Source organism: Xiphophorus maculatus, chromosome 1 (assembly GCF_002775205.1).
Source record: "Xiphophorus maculatus strain JP 163 A chromosome 1, X_maculatus-5.0-male, whole genome shotgun sequence".
In the NCBI taxonomy this organism is placed as follows: domain Eukaryota; kingdom Metazoa; phylum Chordata; class Actinopteri; order Cyprinodontiformes; family Poeciliidae; genus Xiphophorus; species Xiphophorus maculatus.
In genome coordinates, this window is record NC_036443.1 from 25,115,028 (window position 1) to 25,136,918 (window position 21,891).

The window sequence follows — 21,891 nt, forward strand, 5'->3', positions numbered from 1 at the left end:
CGGTTAGATGTGCCCTTTTTTTTTTTTGAGCACCTGCCCTTTCAGTGGTCTCTGCACGGGCCTGTGTACACGATTATAACAAAAATACTGAGCAGTTTTCAAAAGTGGCGTACTCGGATCCGAGGCCAACTTTTAAAAAAAATTACACGTGTTTGTGCATTAAATATATATATATTCACAATGTATAAAAAATAAAAACATGAGCAGTGCCTGCAAAAGTATAACTTCAAATGTGTGAAAGAGTAGAAATACCTGGATCCTGGATGTAAATAGTGATCTTTCCTGGGAGTAGTGATGGATACAGGAAGCAAAGATCTGCAGTAACTCCAAGGAAATGTTTATTTCTTTATTTTGAATTTATTTCACCAAACTTAACCAGATGTACTAGTTGCTAATCTTTAAAAGAGAAATAAGCTGCTGATATTCTTATTTCAGTGGGACAAGTATCCCAAAATTTTACTCAAGTAATAGTGGCACTACTTCAACATATTTTTACTCAAATGTAAGAGTAAAATAGTATTTTGTAAAAAATTAAAGAATTTAAAAATTACATAATCACACCAACCAAAATGAAAATAATTCATATAAAAAATTCAGGCAAAAGAAACATTTTTCCAAATTAATCTTTTTCAATATAAAACTGTCTGGTGAATTTTTGGTTAAAACTTGTTCGTTCATCATTCAGTGGGTAGAAAATCCACAGGTTTTACTCAACAATGTTACCGAGTCCGGTGACACTGGAGATGATATGTGGAAACAGCATGAATGTTTATTCAGCATTTTGTACAAGGAATATCAACACGAATGATACTGAGAGGAACTGGAGCGGAACTGGTACCGCAGTTGATAAACCCGGTAACTTTTCAGCTTTTGTTACCCTGACAGAATTATAATTAGGTTATAACGATAAGGTCGCTAGGTCGCTTAAAATGAGGCCACAAACTGTCACTACTGCAGGACTCATCCGGGTTTGTTCATTCTAAATTCACGTTTGGTATGCTGGGCGTTTTACTGGATTTTCTTCTGGAACCAGGATGTTCGTGACTGGAATCGGTTCTGGATCGGTGGTGTGTTGCTCCTGCCGTGTGGCTGGACACACGAACCGACCGAACCTGTTGGACGTTTATCGGCTCTGTGGTCACAGAGGTTTGGAAAATCGGCCCACATTCCTTAAATCGTGCTGTGTGAACCAGACCTAAAACTCACAAGCTCCTCTCCTCTAGTCTCCACCACTGCCCTGACGCTCTCTGACTCTGGTCGCTATGGTAACGTTTACATATCCCTTCAAAATAAGAGACAGATGCGCCACACAAACGAACATTTTACTTTCGTGAAATGTTTTAGCAAACGATAACGACAAATTAATGGGAGCCCGGAGCTTGTTTCTCTGCAACGAGACGGTCCCACCTGGGAGACAATGACACCGGAAGTGTTGCTGATGCTCAGGGTTCCTGGTCTCTAGTGGCGAAGCAGTTTGAAGCTTCATTGCGTCATTAACGAGCCGGTCACCATATCATGCAGAGCGAGCTTGAAATGTGGGAATCACCTACCGGTCCGGGATAAATCCATTCTCCTGTCTCTTCTCTGGGTCTTTTCCCAGACATCTGATCTGTTTCTTACTCATTTTGCTGCTTGTGGGCTCAATGTTGGCGCGCAAGACGTAACCGAGAGAATCCGGGTAACGGATTTTCAAAATAAAAGATCCCCCAGACTCAGATAATACATAAAAATGAAATATTTAATTATTTTTTGTGCGGCCGGTACCAATTGGTCCACAGACGGTACCTGTCCCCGCCCGGGAGTTGGGGACGACTGCTTTATAGTACACATCAATAAGTGGATGTGATCACTTTGTTAACATTTTTGTCAGTAGATTTTAATTTAAAAGTATTTTTCTCTCAATTTATTGGGAACCTCATAAAATCAGTCCTGGGGCCGCAAATGGCCCCCGTGCCACATTTTGAACACCCCTATGTCACTAAATTCATGCAGGAAGGAGCTAATAAATGAGCTGAAGTTACTCATTTCCTGTCCTTCACGTGTTTATCAGTTAAAACAGCAGCAGAATAGTTGGGTTTCAGGTAAACAACCACCAGGTCTTTAAACCTGCTCGGGTCCAGATCAGATGCCGCCTGCAGCGCATGGAAATACCCGAGTTTCAACATTTAAAATGTCTGATTTTTGGACATTTTCTGAGTTTCAGTTGTTGATCATTTGCTAGAAAAAATGTTTAGATTAATTGTAGAAATTCTCTAGAAAAAACATGCAGATTTCTGAGCATAAAAAAATGAAAATTCTGATATTTTCATGTTTTTTGCAGAAAATTCCAAGATCATTTTAGTATTTATCATAGTTGTTGATGTAGCGTGTTAATATTTTATTTGTAGTTTATTTTTTTCGGTTGCAATGTGTATTAAGCAAATACATATGGGCCAGTTGATATATGAGTTATTATGCAGCCTTACAGCTGACACATAATCAGTGGATAAACAGGATATAAAGGCTGTTGAAATTAACGTTGACACAAAACCTCCAAAAATCCCAGGCAGAAAAAAAAATCAAGCAATGCATGAAATAAAAGTTATTTCTAAGAATGGCTGAGTTTATTTCACTATAAAAACATGGCAGTTAAACAAAAACGAGAATCATGTTCAGCTGAAGTTGTAAAACCTCAGGGGTTCGTGAAATAGATATCACTTTAATAAATCACAATGATATACCAAACTCATGTCATTAAATACAATGTAGCAGGGATTCAACACACAATTTGAGAAAGGAAAAAGAAAAGAAAATTGTCTTAAACAGATAAATGTGTAAAACATCTGAGGAAAGATAAACAGATGTAAACATTGGTTTTAATGAAGACAAGAGTTTACAGAAAACTTACTAAATGTGATAAGACTGGAAATTGTGAAGTTTTATGGAGAGTTTAATAAATAAATCCTGAAATATTCTTTCATTATTTTAAGTGTCTTCAGACATACCTGAGATGTTTCGACATCGGGTAGAATGCTGAAGATACTTAAAATAACTAACAAAAGAATATTTACGACTTTATCACACATAGACACAAAGAGTTTCATTGATAAAATCCTAATCCTGTTATGCGGTGAGGTTATTACAGGATTACAGGTTATTTGTTGGTGCGTTCAGGTTTGGATGAGATCACTGGGGGAGTGTTATGATTAACAGGAAGAGGGTTTAAAGATAAAAGCTACTTATGTATAATACTTAAAAATACTAAACACAAAAAAATAAACAGCAAAAACTAAAGTGTAACTGAAATTAAATGCAAATCATCTGAAATGAATTAGCATATAATTAAATTCTGATGTGGGTTTAAATGTAGGACATGAAGAACAGTGATGGGTATGTAAATGGTTCAGGTGGCAGGTGAGGAGCTCATTAGTTGAGCAAAACGTCACAGGCAATAAACAAGGCACCCAACAGTCAGATAAAACAGGGAGTGCTTCTTAAAGGGCCAGCAGCATCATGTTAAATCAACTTTTCCATCCTTTTATCCCTCATCAAAAACATACCTGGAGATTTTTTTTCAATTCATTCATGCGTAGAGAAATCCTTTAATCTCCATGGCAACCATTCAGCACCTAGCTCCGCCTTTGAGATGAAGCTCCTCCCCCACTCAGCTCCTTCAAACTAGCCAGCAGCAATTAGCAAACAATTAGTGGAACTGCACATGTGCTGAGCTCACTAGACCAGCTATGACTCAGTGCAGCGCTGGTAAAAACGTTACTGAGAGGTTAAGAGACGACGTGATGACTTCCTGAAGGCGGAGTTTCACAAAGAGCAGGAGTTCCTAAAGAGACAGAGGCCCAAGAGGAACTTTTATAGGTATTTTAGAGAAGATTCTGTCTCAGACTTGCACATATTTCAGCTAAAACTTTAAAATTCAATTTGATCCCAGACTCTGGTCTGTTTCTACTGTTTTAGTATTTCTACATTATTGATAATATTTGTTGTTTGTTGTAAAGTGTGCAGCTTGATCTCACCTCACCAGAGTGAATAAATAAACTTTAATAAAGTAACACAGACTGCTACAGGAGATAATTCCTGCCCACAGCCATCAGCAGCTATGACAACTCTTTGAAGAAACTTGATTTATACAAGTTACATTTAATTTCTCTTTGTGATTAATAAAGTTCCTTTTTTCTACAGAATTAAATATTTTCAGAAAATCTTTCCAGCTTCTGCTTTAATTTTGAAACAATGAACAACTTTAATATTAAAGTAAATGTTCTCTTGTGAAAATACAACTTTCGTAAATAAATTATATTTTTAATATTTGTACAAAGCAGCTTAATGTGTTGTTGTGCAGGAAAAAAATATTCAGAAAGTTTCTTCATTTCAGCATGTTTACAGACTTGATTGATGTTTTTCTCTGCAACGGGGAAAATATCCAGAGCTTTGATGAACGCTAGTATTTTTCTACATAGTTCCCTGGCTTATCAAAATAATAATATAAAAAAAGAAATATAATAATCTAACTTAAATAACTGAGGATGATTTAATCCAGGATGAGATAGTCGTTCTCCTGCAGGTCGACATGTCGAGCGTCTCCGAAGACGAGGAAGACGCCGAGGCCGGTGACGTTTACCAAAGCGACGAGGGCGAAGATGACGGACCACGACAAGGTGACCTCGATCAGGTAACCCGAGAACGACACCAGAACCAGACCTGCTCGACACAGAGCAGGCAGAACTCAGAAACAAACATTCACGGCCAACATCTGGAAGAGTTCAGGTTTAAATACGCACCCATTAAGGCTCCCATCATGTTCATAAACCCTGAGGCACAGAGAGGGAAGAAGTACAGTAAAAAGTTTCATTTACTTTATTCATTTAATTTCAAATGAACATGTAAACAAAAGGTTTTTAATGAAAAAGAGTAGTTGGAAGAAAAAAAATCTTATACAGTCTACCAGACATATAAGCTGCATTTCCATTACCAACATATGCAAAACTTTGATATTCTGCTAAAGTAAAAAAAACAAAACATTTTGCAATTGCAGTGTTTCCATTAAACAAGAAATGCAACTAAATTCACTCTTTAATACGATTGTTGACACAATAATTTATTAAAAAACATCCAGCACCATCTTCCTCCAACCACTTCCTGCCATCGTCGTTTTTCCATCAACAGTAACATCCAGATGTTTATCATGTGATGCAACAAAAGGGTTTTTATTTTCACAAAACACACTAATTACAATACAATTAAAAAAAATCTTCATCCTACCAACAAACCTTTAGAGTTTTTAGGAAATGGCCGTGATTTCATTAAGGCAATTTATGTCTAATTACGCAATTTTAAGGTACAAACAAAACAGATAAGCTAAGCCAAATTAATGAGCTAAGATAAGACATCTAAAATAAGTTAATATAAGCTAAGATAGCTAGATAAATAGAAATCATGCGTTGATAATAAAGCATTCTGAGTGAATATCCTTCATATTTCTTGATAGAATATTACATTTTATAATTGTCTTAAAAGTAAAAATTGATTTTCTCTTTTTGATATTTGTGTAACAATCTGCCTAAAGAAACCAACCAATAAACGAGAAGAAAGTGTTAAAATGGAGCCTCACCATAGAGCGCTCCAGCGCATGATGGAGTGAGATCCTGCACATTCACAGACACACCACTGCAACACACGAAACAACGGCAAACATTAATAAAACTCAAAACAGTTATGCTTGAAAACATTGCACTTCCTGTTGTTATTTTGGATAGATGGATGGATGGATGGATGGATGGATGGATGGAATGAGTGAATGAGTGAATTAATGAATTACAGACTCGAAGTCCAAATTACACAAAAATAATAAAAGAATAAAAATGTCTCCTAACCACTCAGGAGGAAATCATACCAATGTGTCCAAAGTACAGGTCAGTATTTTACTGCACTATATTTAACGTTAGTCAACAGTAGGATAATTCTATTATTAAACTCGTTTAAACGACAAATAAATTCATACATAAGCTTTCTTCAACCGGCCATCAAAGTGCTACGAACAGTTCACTGGCACTGGTCCATCTGGGCTTATTTAACAAAAGTCTTAATGCATCATTATAAGCCACCTTCAATCTTTGAAGACTGGCTTTTTTAAAATTCAGTTCAGTTTCACTTCATCAGAACAGAATCCAAACTTACGGACAAGGATATTTATAACATTGAAACCTGACGGTAAATGTCCTCATCAGACAGACGGTCTGTCAACACATGAACAAGATATTTTACTTCATTTGAGACATTCAATAAAATCCTGGACAGCTTGAAATTTGGAAATACCCTATTTTTGTCCCCGTTAGTGCGACAAATTAAAATGAGACTTTTTGATGGATTGAATCTAACACCATGTAGCAGCAGCTGAACTTGGACTAAAAACCACTCGGTCATCAGCATACATTAAATGAGTAATAATTGTATCTCCAACCATGCAACCAGTTCTAAACAGGTTTAGCTGCTTAGAGAGATCATTCAGATAAAAGTTAAATAACATAAGGGATAAAATACTTCCTTGTCTGACTCCATTGCTGATACAAAAGGATGCAGACACACAGTTGTCCCATTTGACCTGCATAGTTTAACAAATAGGACAGACATCTTACTGTATATGTGGGAACACCAGCTTGGCACAATTTTAAAAATAGTTTTCTATGATTTACACAATCAAAAGCCTTAGTAGCGTCTAAAAAACACAGAAAAGACGTAGAATTTGTGCTATTATAATTATTCAGTAATTCTTTTAGGCCATATAAACACATATCAGTGCCATGTTTGGACTTGAACCCAAATTGATTGTCTGTAGACATTACTATTTTTGCAAATTTTGGCAAAAAAATTAGTTTAACGATTTTAGACAAACTGTCTCCCCTATATAATTTCAGCTTGATAAAAACAGCAAAAACCAAAATCTTACAAAGTATTTTTAGTCCAGTTTCTAGTGCAAATGTCTTAATAGACTTGAAATAAGAGAAAACTAACTTACAAGTAACTTTTCAGTAAGATACATGAGCTTGTTTTAAGTCAAAAACTCCTTAATATTGATTTTAAAAAGTGCTACTTTCAGATGATTTCACTTTGTCCAGCGTACCCTGCGGTGAAGGTGGTGAAACCGACGGCAGCAGAAATGAAGACGACAGCAGACGTGAAGGAGACGGATCCGGACAGAGGCAGAATAAACATGCTGGAGAGACCCATGGCACCAAACTGCAGGCACACAGACAGGCTGATTATAAAAAGGCACAACGTTTATCACAGAAGTAACAATTATTTTAATAAAAGATTATTCTGACAATTAATCAGACAAAAAAATGGCACGTTCTCCAGAATTTAACCATTTAAACTTATTTTTTACATCAGAAACACATGGAAATATTTAATTACTTTTGTAAATATGGTTTTTATTGTCCAAAATGCAACAACATATAATTCCTTTAGTGAACTCTTGATTATTTGCAGCAAAGGAAGCATCAACATGTGAACAGCTCAGCTATTTCTGCTCATGTGTTTATTTATTTGATTTTATTTACAGAAGTTGAACCAGGTTAAGCAAAAACTGCAATTTGAGGAGTTTTGGGTGAAACATATACAGACAGGTTTGTTTTTTTTTCATCTTAAAAGCAAAAAACTTAAACAAATAAATAAATATTGGATCAATACTAGCATGATAAGTTTGATACTTTAGATTCCCTCTTCAAATTTTATTTTGTGTCATAGTTTCTCATCTTTACCTCAAAAAAGATTTTGTTTTCATTCCCATTTCATGTATTAAGAAACAAATACACACAAATTTGTTTTGCGTTTTTTTTTCTTTTCATTGCATTAGTACGTTAAAGTTAAAACATTAGTATTGTTGTTTCTAAATGAATATGAATTTGTTTTCTTTACATTATTTCAGTTCTGAAAGCACAACATCTTTTTTGTTATTTTGACCGTTTCTCATTTCCTGCTAATAAAGACAAAATCTTTGCTTGGAATTTCAGAGACATGTTGTCAATAGTTCACAGAATAAAAGAACAATGTTCATTTTACTCATATATCTATAAAAAGTAAAATCAGAGAAACTGATTATTGTCTTATTTTTTTCCAGAGCTTTAATTCAGAGGAAAAACCACAAAACAACCTAAAGGCCAGAAGTTTGATAATAAGTCAAACTTAAATAATAAAAATCGGTTTCGGCGATACTGGTTCTGTATTCACTTGGCATCGGATCAAAACCAAAATAAGCAGCATCACACACCTCTAAAATAAAATGAAATAAAATTAAATTTGATATCTCCATTTTCTAATTCATTCTGGAACAAAATGCAAACACCAGCCCTAAAAGATCTGAAACACGTTTCCGTTTAATAAAACATGAAAACATTGCAGTAATTTCTACACTTACTTGCATTATTTTTCTCACAGATACAACTCTGTATCCTGCAGAAAAAGAAAACAAAAACCTGTAAGTTTGATTTCCTCAAAAGACTGACACCTTTAGGATTCACCACACATTTTGCTTTCGTACCTTTTGCGATGAGAAAATCCGACACAAATCCTGCACCAAGACCTGATGGGATCGCTGTTAACCAGGGAACCACATTATACACCCAAGGCTGCAAAACACACCAGCAGATACTGAAATTAATCAAGAGCAGAGATCCATCTGATGCCTTCAGTGAAGTTGTGGAGGAGTTACGGTTGCGTGAGGAAACGATTCCTTGAAGAACATCGGCAGCCATGACAGCAGCGTGTAGGACGTGCTGCAGGTGCACATGTGAGCGAACACCATGGCCCTGAGAGAGACAACGACCCACAGAGTGAAGAGAAAATACTCAAAAGGATTCAACCGTCAAGTAATTTAAAGTGATTTCAAAGCGGTACCAAACTGGAGGCTTTTTGAAAAGGTGCAGCCAACGTTTTCTGGACAAACTTGATTGAATTTCGCTCTTTTTTTCCATCTGCTTCACTGTAACGTCGTCTGAGAAACAACATTAATTATCAGATTTAAACGAAGCAAAACAGACATTTAACAATTCAAACGACCTTTAGGAAAATATTCAGAAATGCTATGACATAAAACTCAACATGTGACTTTATGTGTTTTTGATACTTTATTTTGATTTATTGGTGTATTTTTGTAAAGCATTTTTTACTGATTTATTAATGTATCTGTTATTTTTCTTGGTTGTTTTTTATTTTGTCCTGTTTTATTTGATGTTTCTTTTATTTTTACTGTCATTTTGCATTTTCCTAATAATATTTTAGCAGTATTTATTCATCTTTTCATATTTCTTTTGAAAAGAAAGAAAGAAATAAGTATTGTTTTTCAGTTATCTAGTTGTTAATGATTGTTTTTACTACTTAGTTAGGATTTTTACTTTCTATTCTTGTTTTTTATACACTTTTTGCATTACCACTTATTCTGTAGTTCTTTCATTTCAGTTATTTTTAGTCATGCTATGGTAATTATTTTTAAGGATTTTAAACCTGCAGTGTTAGATATGTGAACTTTTGCTCAAGTCCTTTTATTTGTTATGTACACAATTTAGCATTTTTTAGTGTTACAGTACAATTTATTTTTCTCATTTCTGTCCCTTGACACTTTAAACATGGCAACCAAATGTATTTATATTAATGTAATAAGGTATTTATTGTTTCTGAAAACCTCCTCATGTTATCCTCTTTATATGTAAAATGTCCCCAATAAATTTCAGAAAATATAATGAAAAACATATAAACAGAACAATAACAAAATAATTAAGTGATTTTAAATATTGATGTCTAAAATATTTTTCACATCAAGATGTCCAGAAGCCAGATTTACCTTTTAATAAGTAATACTTTACTGTGATGGCCCAGAGTCCAGCCAGGACACCAGTACAGTAGAACATGCTTTCCCAGCCGTACCTGTCCAGCATCACTGACCCCATTCCACCCGCCAACAACGTGCTGAAGGAAACAAGGGAAATTATTGCTTATCAGTAGAAAATACATGTTTAGACGTAAAGTAATGTATACGTGTGTGCAGAACATACCCAAGATGGCTGCCGCTGTGCATGGTGCTCATCAAGAACCCTCGCTCAGCCTCCACAACGCGCTGGGAGCACAGGCTGGCCAAAGACGGGAAGAACACACCTGCAAAGAACTAAGTGAACTCACTGCAAAAACTAAATCTTACCAAGTATTTCTGGTCTAATTTCTGGTGCACTTGAAATAAGACAAAACTAACTTAAAAGTACCTTTTCAGCATGATATAGGAGATTATTTTTAGTAAATAACAACTCCTTAATATGGATGGAAAAAGTACTAGTTCCACTTTTATATTATTCACTTTGCAGTGCTCCATCAGAGTTTTCCCTGAGCAGCTACACCCGTTTAGATGCCAAATCTGATTGTTACTAAATGGTTATTAGGCCTGTTTCGTCATGTCAAGAGGACAACGGTGTATTAGGGCCATTGTAGAGAGAATGTCCCTAATACGCCACCACAAAACTCAGAAATGCTGAAAATAATCTCAACATTTTTTTAGAAAAATCTCAGAAATTTGTGTTTGAAAAGATAACTTGCTGGAAAAAACTTTAAAAATGTTTAGATTAATTTCGGAATTTTTTTTTTAGAAAAAAATAAATAAATTTCTGAATTTGAAACGCTAAAGAAACTTCAGAATTTTGAGATTAATCTCAGAAATCTTCTAGAAAAAGCAAGGAATTTTGTGCATCTGAAAAAACTCAGAAATTTTGAGATTAGTCAAATTTTGAAAAGTTAAAAACTAGCCAGGAAAAAACCTTAAATTCTTTTAGATTAATCTCAGAAATTGTTTAGGAAAAAAAAGAGATTTCTGAGTCTCAAAAGTCACTTTTTTATTGTTTTGGAGATTTTCTGAGTGTCAATAGTTGAATATTTTTGACTTTTCAAAATCAGAAAAGTGAAGTGAAGCCTCAGAAATTCCAAAAGCTCAAAATTAGATTTTTTTTGGGTGGAAATCTATTACTATTGTTTCCCCTATACAATGGCCCTAATGTCGTAAACGTGCCTGTACATGACTTTTGCACTGAATAATACCTAAACACATGAATTTTCATGCTTCTGTTGGTTCTTATTTGCTCAGAGAAACCGCTGTCTATACCAACCCTGGAGTAGACCCATGAGGATTCTGGCCACCGTCATCAGAGCCAGGGTGTGGGGGCCCAAATGGGCCAGCACCGGAGTCCCAGCGGTGATCAGAGCCCATGAGGCTGCAGAGATGAACAGGACGCGCTCTCCCCCCACTCTGCAGAGCAGCAAATAATACCAGAGGCAAATGCTGAAACTTTAAGCCTCACTTTAACATAAACAGACTGCGGACATTGTTGAAGTGAAGCCAGCCGTGTTTCTGTGAATGAATCGCTTACTTGTCGCTGGCATGTCCTCCCAGGATCTGGGTGAAACAGTATCCCCAGAAGAAGCCGCCCAGGACGAGACCCGAGTCGATTTTGCTCCAGTGGAAAGTGGCGGCCATTGAGACGGCACAGACCGGCGTGGTCATCCGAGCGCAGTACAGCAGGCAGGTGCCCAGAAACAGCATCACCGTCCATTTTCTAGCCAGGGATCTGCAAACAACTGCAGCTTAATGACGTAATAAAATTAATTATTGAGTTAATTTAACGCAGATTGGTCTTTTTGACAAGCGGCCATTTTCTTACAAACTTAAGTTTTCTCTCAGGCCTAATACGACCGTTATATCAGCGGTCATAACATAATATGCTAACGCACATAATATGCTAACGCTGCTCTGTCGTACGGCACCTGAATTGAATGAGCGCTATTGAGGTGAAACTTATGGAGCTTTTTAAGTGTTTATATTTCATAACAGAACCGAATAAAGTGCATTTTGCATCCCACACCAGACTCAGGACCGTCTCTCCTTCCGCTATTTTTGTTTCTACATCAGCGACTCCGCTTAAAATGACCAGCGGCGCCCTCTGTCGGATGGCGGTGAAACTACAACACTGAAAGAACGTCTAATCGGACGTTATTAATTAATTAACTGGAACTCATTTTAATCTCCTAAAAAAAATTAACCCCTGCATTACATATAATTTACTCTTCACCCATACTTTTTTACATATCCTATTGCATGGAAACTCTTCTATCATGAAATTTTATGACTTGATTCATTATAAAAAATAATGCAAATAATGTTTAGAGCAAAATTAGGTATTAGGTACATGAAACCAAATATGACTTACAACATGTATTTAAATGTATAAAAACAAAGTAAAAGAAAAAAGTTGTCAGATTAAATTATAAAATTATTCAAGCATGGACTTACAAGCAATTAGTTTATTGTAGGTTTTTAAAAAATTAAAAGAAATTTTTTTGACTGTAAATAACTTTATATTGTTCCTATATCAGATTATGTTGTTTTGTGTTTCTGCTTAGTGATGGCTATAAGAAAATTATATGTTTTGGGTTTTTTGTATACATTACAATGATTAGGGAGAGGTAGATTAATTCAGTTTGATGTGTAGGACAGGCATAAATATAAAGCTTGTGCTTCTGCCTGTATGTTTTCAGTCAAACTATTTAAACTAGTGTTTTGAAGTGTGGATGGCAAATTATTTGATGACTGACTGAATATATAAGTAATAAATAAAAATCAACCAATATGCATCATAATTTTCACTGGCCTGGAAAATAAGGCCAGTGAAGCATGACTCATAAAACTAGCAGATAAACTTAAATTCAGACAAAATGTAGAGTAAACCCTGGGAAAACACAGACACACAGGACAGAGACCGTGCTCATTTTCTGGTAATCATAATTATTTTATTTAGCATGTTTAAGGTCTACTTATGAGCATTTAAAAAAAAAAAGCATAAACATGATTTAGGCACAAAAACCCAGAAAAAAATCAAATTCAAATTTGAACAATAAACATCCTGGAACTTGACACTAATAAGCAGGAAGACGGTGCTTCATGCTTGTCAGTATTTTGAATGAGATGCAAATATCTACAACTCTTACTGGTGAAGTCTCAGATGGAGCTCAGCATCACAGTCAGGGATCTCATTACTAACTAGAGCTGCCACTAATTATTATTTTAATAATCGATTATTCAAACAATTCCTTTGGCGTATATACACTTGATCATTTGTAGCAGCTAAAACAAATACTTCTAATCTCAACGTGAGAAAAGCTCCAGGCAAGTTTAAAGCTTTTAAAACGGCGCTCAGTCTTCCTGGGAGTTCACATCAAACCAAACAGGCCAAACCGTTTGGAGAAAACCAAACACAGAACACAAACACCGCTGACAAACTGCCAAGCACGGCGGTAGAGGGATAATGGCCTGGGCTTTTTTGCAGCCATTGAGTCAACCATGAACTGCTCACTATGCCTGTTGTTCTTGATTCCACTGAATGTGTTTCAGCCATGTGTTGAACAGCTGAAACTTGGCCAAAATTCAAAAATGCAACAGAATAATTATCCCAAACGGCAGCAAATATGCAACAATTTTCACTTTATTTATAAACAAATCTCTGCGTTGGTGTTTCAAATGTTCAAATAATGCACAGCAGTGTGTGTCATTTACAACTTCTGCTGTAATCTATATTTTTTCTAAATAATGTGCAAATTTTCCCTGAAGTTAGATCTCACTAAACCTCAAGATGGATACATGAGACCAAAATAGGAATGTCTGGCCAAACAGCTTCGCGTTTAGAGCTTTTCAGAACAAAAACATCACCTATAATTATATTGTTTTCCATGTCTTTTTGGTCACTTGATTAGTTTAAATTGACAATATGGTTTACTTCAGGGCCGTGAGGAACTGCTGGAGATGTAAATAACCAGATTGATTTGATGATATCCTTATTTGTGAAACCCCAAGTATAAAACAAAAGTGTGTTAAATGTGAGGAAAGTCAGCTAAAATGTCGACTAAATCTTTTGCATTCAAATTTTACATTTGGAACCTCATGTGAGCGTTGTGTGTATTTTATTTAACCAAAAATTAACCAGATACAGACACACACCTGCAGTTTTTGTTAAAGTTTCATAAGTTTTATAATGAAAAGAAAATATTTTTGCCTGATCTTGTTATTTTGCAATTATATTATAAAGGTTATTGTCATTACAACCCTTGAAATTATTTTGTTTCTTCAGCCTGTTATAAAAAAGTACGTATTCATTTTTCATAGTCATATTTTCACCATGTTATTCCTACATTTATAAATGACAGCATTCCAAACTAAATATTTAACTCACTAAGTATTTAGTTTGTGAAATACAATATAATTGTACTTTATATCCATTTTTGTAATTTGTCAAGGGACTGCAGATGTGAATTAGCTTTTGCTAAACAGTGTAACATCAAAAGGTGACATTTTTAAGATAAAGGTCATTACCAGCTTTCAAATTAAATATTTAGTTAGGAAGCTAAATATTTAGCTCCCAATTAAATGCTTAAGCCTGAGCTAAATATGTAGCTTGAAAACAAATTCAACATTTATTTAGAAATTAAATATTTAGTTACAAAACTATTTAGCTTAGTTTAGAGCTCTGACATTTATAAATGTATGAATAAAATGGTGAAAAATATGACTTTGAGAAATGAATGCCAGCATTTTTATGACAAGTTAAATAAACCAAATTATTGCTGTTTTTTTTTTTTTTTTTTTTTTTACAAACGATAGCGCAAACGTTTTTTTTTTTCTAAAAATACTTTTTTATTCTTACCCCCACCTCTGTCTGCTGCTGAAAGTTGGTTGTTTCTGTGATGCAAACTTTCAGTTTAACCCTCATAAAGTGGGTTTTTGCCGCATTCTTGTTTGCTGCCGTTTCAACAGAAATGATTTCCTTATCCTCGGTTGTTTTTAATTAGGAGCTTTTAATTAAAAATTTCAAAATTGATCAGTTTCTTCCTTCACGTCAACGTGGCAATCTACATATTTTTAGGAGGATCTTGAACTTACAGAGCAAGTGGAGGCTTGTGAGATAAATGTGTTGCGCCACAATGAAAAAACTTCTTCACTTTTATTAAACTTGATTCAACAAAGTTTTCAGCCTCACCTGGACCACAGGTTCTGGTTCTCCAACTCTCCCGCCTGCTCTTCGGGTCCATAAATGTTAAGATCCAGAGAAGCCTTTAAATCCCTGATCTGACCCGCGGCGTGGTTTTCAGCCATTCACCCAGCACCGGTATCTTCTCTCTGCTGCAGTCCAAGAAGCTCTTCCGTTCTGCCAGTTGGGCTTCCTCATATCCACCGACACAAACCGGTCGAACTAACCCGACTTGTTGACGCTGGTGTCTGTCAGCAACTGGAAGCAGTTTCCATTCCTGACAGTAGTAGATGTGTAAGTCCTGCTTTCACCGGGAGACACATTTGCATGTTGACTGTCTATATAAGGACAGAGGTGTGTCTTCTTGTTCATCTTCTACTTCCTTTTTTTTTATCTTTATATCAGAACAGTGGATCTTGTGTTGTGGGTTTCTAGCACACTCACTTGATGATTTTCTGCTTACAGCCAATGACAGAAAACATTTAAGATCAGAATTACATCTGACGAGTAAAATAACATTTTTACTAAAGAAATATTAGTCATTTTGCTACTTTTAATCTGACAAATGACCCTCATCTTTGAGCATATATTTTAATTTACTGATCATATGCTCCTCCTCCTTTGTATTATGTTCTTTTTTTAAAATCGGGGGATAAAGGCTGCAGTTTTCCCACATCTTTTCCTTTCACTCAACTTTCTATTAATGTGCTTGAAAACAAGCAAGCAGCTTTTTTAGTTATGTGGCTGTATAAACAGGAAGTCAGTGACTGACTGCTTTGCAACTAAGTCAGCAGCATTTGCATGATTGTGTACTTCTGTTTTGAAAGTATTTCATAATACTGTAATTTTTTTTTGAAAAGGTGAATTTTGTGTGAGCAAACATGAAAGGGGCTGGAAATCCTAAGACTTTTTTATCTTCTGTCTGCTCCTTTTTGAACAATATTGCATGTCAGTTGGCACAATTATTTGTCTTATTAATTTTTATCTGTTTCTACTTTTTGTCTGTTCGAAATAAATAAATGAACACATCATCATGGAAAATGTGGACAAACCCACTTGTTACACATATTTTAGCCCAGCTGAGATCCCAGTCCAGTTAATAATAGTTCTTTAGATGTGCATTTACTTTTATTAGTTTTATGACGGTTTTTATTTTTTACTTGAGTAAAATTACAATGAAGTATTGTTACTCTTACTTGAGTATAGCTTTTGGGTATTTTACCCTCTTCTGGTCTCATGTAAGTCAACCATCTTGGCTGAAAACTCAGTCAGGGCCCCTTAAAATCTACGTGGGGAACCCCGTTTATGGTCACCATGGAAACCGCAGTCATAAAACGTGATCGGATTCATAAACCGTTAGCCCTTAACATTTTCTAAGAATCTGATTGCTTGGTTAGTGTTTTTTCACACCTTTTCCATTTAAATATAAACCGTTTCTTTTTGGTGAATACCAGGAACTGAAACGTATCTTTTAATAAAGTTTCTCAGCACTGCAGTCGTTACCGGAGTTTCCACATTACCAGAATTTTATCACTCTATGCACTTTGAAAGTTTCACTAGAAACTTCCTACTGGTGTAATTCTGACTTCAAATTTGACTGCTCTTCTCATCAAAAATGGTAGATCTAATCTAAACTGGAGAACACAAACTTTCAGCATAGTTCTCAAATTATCTAAAGTAAATTTTAGTCACGGCCTTTCTAGAAGTAACAATTTTACCTGCTTTATATTTTGCAAAACAATTTTTGAAGCGTATTTGAGATCATAACAAACTGATACAGCAGGTATAAGCAATAAGGAAACTCAGATGTACAACTGACTTTTTTTTTAAGTTTCTTTGATTGTGTGGCTTCCCAATGTTGTGACGCCCTGGGCAAAAGCCATATAATGCGAATAAAAACATATATTTAGGCTTGCATGTATAATTTTAGTAATAAAATTAATGTGCCAAACAGTTTAATAAATTAAATAATTTGCTGGGTATTCATTTCACCCTGAAAAAAAAAATGTATGCAACTGACCACAACTGTAAGAAAAATAATAAAAATGTGTGGAGATTCACAACCCGCCAAATAATATTCTTTTTTGACCATAAAAGAAATGGACAAACAACCTGTGGCAAGGTATTTTCTTTAATATAAAATCTAATAAAATAAACAAGCACAGGTACTTTTTTCTTCACCGAAAAAAGTAAACACAGACATGCAGAAACAGTGAAAAATCCTAACAGAAAAAAAAATGCACTCATAAAATCACATGTTAAGATTTAACTTTGCAGAATAAATTACCAAATAAAAGTCCAAGACAGTAAACAGTTTTAGTCTGAAGAAGGTCTTGATTAAACAGACTTTTTAGCTATAAATATTGATCAAAGCAGCCCTTTCTCTGCTGCAGCGTATAAATCCTCCGTCAGTCACTGGGATTTCCAAAACCAACATCAAAACCCTGAAATATAAAAACCAAATTTAATCTCATGGAGTATGTTGGGAGCACAGCAGCACTCAGAAAAGGCCAAGGAGACTCAACTCCGCCAAAACAAACCCTCTCTGATTTCAACCCGTCTCTGAACATGAGAAATAATTTATTTACAGGATAATTTACTGCAAATGTACATTTAATTTCACGGTTTGAAAAGTGTGTAGCTGATTTATAGCAAACTCTCACACACTGAGATAAATAAAACCATAAAATGTAGCATCAATTAAATCTATATTACAATAATAAAGTGTTGCTATCTGTTTATTTTTTAAAAATATTCACATTTTGTTAATGGATTCTTAAAACTAGCCACCAGCTCGAGCTGAACACTTTCATTCACACAATCAGCCCTCCTCACTACAAAATGACGCCTGTTCTGCTAAATTCAACATCAAAGGGTTTCAACAGACAAAATATACAAAACAGCCATTTGAATTTTGTAAAACCCAGAAACTGTATTTGAACTGAATCATTTGTGTCATTTTGCAAATACAGCAACTACCATTTGCACGATGAGTATAAATGACGTGAAAAAAAAAAAAAAAACTGTACATAACATGTTACCCGGTTGTAACGCAGTCGCTGATGGATCATAAATTAAGTAGACATGTAGGTGACGACCGTTTTTTTACGTTCACTTGGGGTCCTCAATGGCGCCGGTGCTGAGGTCTGTCATTTTAGGATATTTAACCTTTTTCTGGTCCAACTCGTTTTGGGCCCACAGCAGTAACTTCAGGAGTTTAGCCAGTTTAGGGGTCGACTCCCTATTTTCATAGTCCAGTACGGCTTGGTTCACCTCGCTCCACACCTGCGTGACAAAACAGAAAACCTTTGTTCATTTAAAAAATAAAATAAAAAATTAAGTGATCATTTAAAATTTTTTGTTTATCTGATTTTACTTTTTATAGGTATATGTTTGAGTAAAATGAACATTGGTCTTTTATTCTATGAACTACTGACAACATGTCTCTGAAGTTCCAAGCAAAAATTTAGTATTTATTAGCAGAAATTGAAAAATGGTCAAAATAACAAAAAAGATGCAGTGCTTTCAGACCTCAAATAACACAAAGAAAACAAGTTCATATTCATTTAGAAACAGTAATGTTTTAACTCAGGAAGAGTTCAGAAATCAATATTTGGAGGAGTAACCGGGAGGCTTTCAGTCTGGTTCGGTGCAGTTGGCTCTTAAGCCCTACTTCTAAATACAATAGTTTACAACCAGACATAGTGAGGACGACCTTTTGCCGCTGCATCATGTTGAGCAGGTCTCCAAAGGGCGACTCCTCGGGGTTGTCGAAGGCCAGAAGGGCGAGCGTTCGCTCCATCTCTGTCAGACACTCTCGGCTCTCTTCCCCTTGTTCTGCAAGCTGCGTCTGAGCAAACTCCAGGGCCGACTCGGTCTCTCTTAGCCTGATTAGCTCAATCAAATGTTGCTGCTACAAGAAAGATAATAAAGGATGCAAAGTTAATGTGCAAGTAATATCTTGTTTTCTCACATTATATAATGTCCCCCCCCCCAAAAAAACATTATCACCAACTTTGGGAAATACCAGAGCTACATGTTATGTTTACATCAACTGATAAGTGTAAATGGTCGGGTGCAACCGTACCTGCAGATGAAAATACAAGTATCGGTTTGTGTCCAGTAACTCTGGGTGTAGGCTGTTGATGAGCGCGATAGCTTCTTGGATCTGTCCCTTCAGGATCATCTCTCTAATCTTAATTCTTTCATCCAAGGAGTCCAAATCCACACTGGGCTCAATTCCTGACTCCATCCGAAACTTTTCCGCTGCCTCTTTGAAGCCCTCTTCATATATACACAGGACAGATGCAAATATGTTAATAAATAATACACTCCATTAACCAAAAATATCACGAGAAAGTTTATTACTTTAAGTTCAAAGAAATATCAAACTTGTAATATCCACACAACATGGCATACTTAAATCGATGTGCTTATTTTTGCCAATTTTCATGATTATAGCTTACAGCTAATAAAACTAATATTCTTTTTCTAAAAAATGACAATATTGAATAAAAAACAAATTTTGGATATTTGACTTGACAGTTTTCCAGCCTACAGCCACTGACAACCTCCAAAAGGAGGGTAAGCCACAAACAAAACAAATGCTCAAGAAGCTGTCAATTCAGGGAATGCTGTATCTAAGCTGAAAAGTTGAATGGAAGGAAAAAATGTTGTAGAAAAATGGTCCATGAGCTACTAAGCAAAGTCTATTCAAGAATTTGGGGGACATTCAATGTAGACACAACCTGGACATGGGGCAAAACTGTCACTTTACTTGTGTTAGGCCACTCCAGAGCCAGAGTGAGTAACTAATACCCTCCAAATTAACAGATATGAACATTTGACATCAGGGATGAAGGACAATAGACAATCTTGCGATGATGACAACAAGTAAATATTGCACTGATGATATCAAAGGTGATATTTGCCAGATTTCTTCTTTCCTTTCTTTCTCATCAACTTATGACCTTCAGCATTTTGGGCAACATAATTTGTGCCCAGTATAAGCATCTGCTGCCACGACACCCTGCCCATCTGACAAAATATTACTGCAAAAGCAGGCAAAATGCAAGTTCATAACTTGAAATGTGATAGAAAACAATTATTGCACTATAAACAGTCCTTTGCAATACAAATATTGCGCTCATAGATATTACAATGATGACATATTCTCAATATAAAGGGTAGCGCTACTTGACATTTACAGCTCCGAGTATACGTTTAAATTTTGTGAATTACTAAAATAAATAAACTTTGGATCATATTCAGATTTTTTTAGATGCACTGGGATAAGCTAAATATTCAGGTAACTGGGTTACTGTTTTCTAGAGAAATGTCTCACCTGTCACCAAGTAATTCATGATGAGCCTATTCATGTCCGCCCTCTGAATGTGAACATTGTTTAATTTGTCCATCCACTCCTCTTTTGTTATGTCCTCTGGCTTTTCAGCATAACTCATCATTGGGAACCTGGAGAAGAGTCGAAACATGAGCAAGACTGACACAGCTTGGTCAAACTGTGGATCTGCAAGATCTGCTGCGTATCAACAACTAATTAATTAGAAAATAAACACAGACAGACGAATCAAACATTACAGTCCGAAACGATGCAGGCAAATAAAACAGTATCTACGCGACTCGAATCATGATTAAACCCCTGCAAGCGCCATCAAAAATAAACCGGGGCGATCAAAACAAACCCGCTTTCCTCCACAGCACTAGCCGGAACTAGTTAGCATACTGTACGCGTTTTCACAATTTACCGTCAAACTCAAGGTCCGCTGAGTTTACTTTCACTCTGGGAGAAAAAAACAATTAATAAATCAACCAAGTGAAGTCGTCACGATGCTTCTAGTAGAATAAAAAACAGTCAGACGCCTGTACAGAACCCAACTCCGACCGCTACCTGACTAACGAGGCTAATTTGATAACCTCGCGATAGGTGTGTGAGAGAGCTGCGAAGCCTCCGATTGGTTGTGGCTGTGACGTCACGGTTGCTGAGGAACAACGAGGTTCGTCTCATAAGAGAACGTTTTACACAGCTTTTGTAGCCATGCGTGTTTCACAGTACTACAAATAGTGTTTTCATATTTATTAAAATTTTTTGCACAATTTTATACATTTATAAATTTATTCAATTCAAAATTCAACTTTAAAAAAAGGGAAATTAGATGTAACTCATATTATCCGAGGTTGGTAGGAGAGTTGAATAGATTATAAAGGAGGGCTGGAAGCAGGCCCAGCGGCATGGGTGGGCACTGGGGGGCCTTGCCTGCCACAGAGTCACCAATGCCCTTCTCCCCCTGGACTGGAAACTATTGCTTTCATTTTACCTCAGAGTAACATGAGAACTATTATTTCTATCTCGATTTGATACAGTAGGGGCTCCCGCACTTCCCATATCACAGTATTTCTCAATTCCAGTCCTCACACACCCCCTGCCCTGCATGTTTTAGGTGTTTCCCTTCTGCCACACACCTGGATTGTATCTTCTGCGGTCCTTGATGGTCGTGCAATCATTGGAACCAGCTGTTCTGGAATAGAGGCACATCTAAAACATGAGCAGGGGGCAGGGAGGCCTGTGGACTGGAATTGAGACGCACTGCCGTATCAGTGCCTTCTATCCCCCACACTTTTTTCAGTTGTTACAACAGCTTAATCCATTGTTAGCATGTTGTAACATGTTTTTCTGAGCCGCCTTTAAACGCAACATGAGCGCTAAGATGCTCTCACCGGTGTTTTACCTGTGCGGCAGCAACGGAGACGTGTTGTTGCTGCTGTGCATTGGCACGCTGGTGTGTGTTAGAATCATGGCAGCAAACCAGCAAAAGGCAAAGACTTT

General features: G+C 36.1%; 2 protein-coding genes across 2 annotated transcripts; both read right to left on the bottom strand.

Moving 5' to 3' along the window:
• Positions 1 to 3,608: 3,608 nt before the first annotated feature.
• On the bottom strand, positions 3,609 to 15,346 carry LOC102238379 (solute carrier family 17 member 9-like). Its single transcript, XM_014468716.2, has 13 exons — positions 15,057 to 15,346; positions 11,400 to 11,597; positions 11,139 to 11,278; positions 10,044 to 10,143; positions 9,833 to 9,957; positions 8,890 to 8,986; positions 8,705 to 8,801; positions 8,534 to 8,621; positions 8,411 to 8,445; positions 7,115 to 7,230; positions 5,606 to 5,661; positions 4,776 to 4,805; positions 3,609 to 4,695 (listed from the first exon to the last, which is right to left on the bottom strand). The coding sequence occupies exons 1-13, from the start codon at positions 15,170 to 15,172 to the stop codon at positions 4,526 to 4,528; spliced, it is 1,368 nt and encodes a 455-aa protein (XP_014324202.1). The 5' UTR covers positions 15,173 to 15,346; the 3' UTR covers positions 3,609 to 4,525.
• Positions 15,347 to 17,162: 1,816 nt separating this feature from the next.
• Positions 17,163 to 20,992, bottom strand: LOC102225438 (glucose-induced degradation protein 8 homolog). Its single transcript, XM_005798888.2, has 5 exons — positions 20,813 to 20,992; positions 20,392 to 20,519; positions 19,135 to 19,331; positions 18,763 to 18,960; positions 17,163 to 18,332 (listed from the first exon to the last, which is right to left on the bottom strand). Exons 2-5 carry the CDS (start codon positions 20,510 to 20,512, stop codon positions 18,159 to 18,161), a joined length of 690 nt encoding a protein of 229 aa, XP_005798945.1. The 5' UTR covers positions 20,513 to 20,519; positions 20,813 to 20,992; the 3' UTR covers positions 17,163 to 18,158.
• Positions 20,993 to 21,891: the final 899 nt, after the last annotated feature.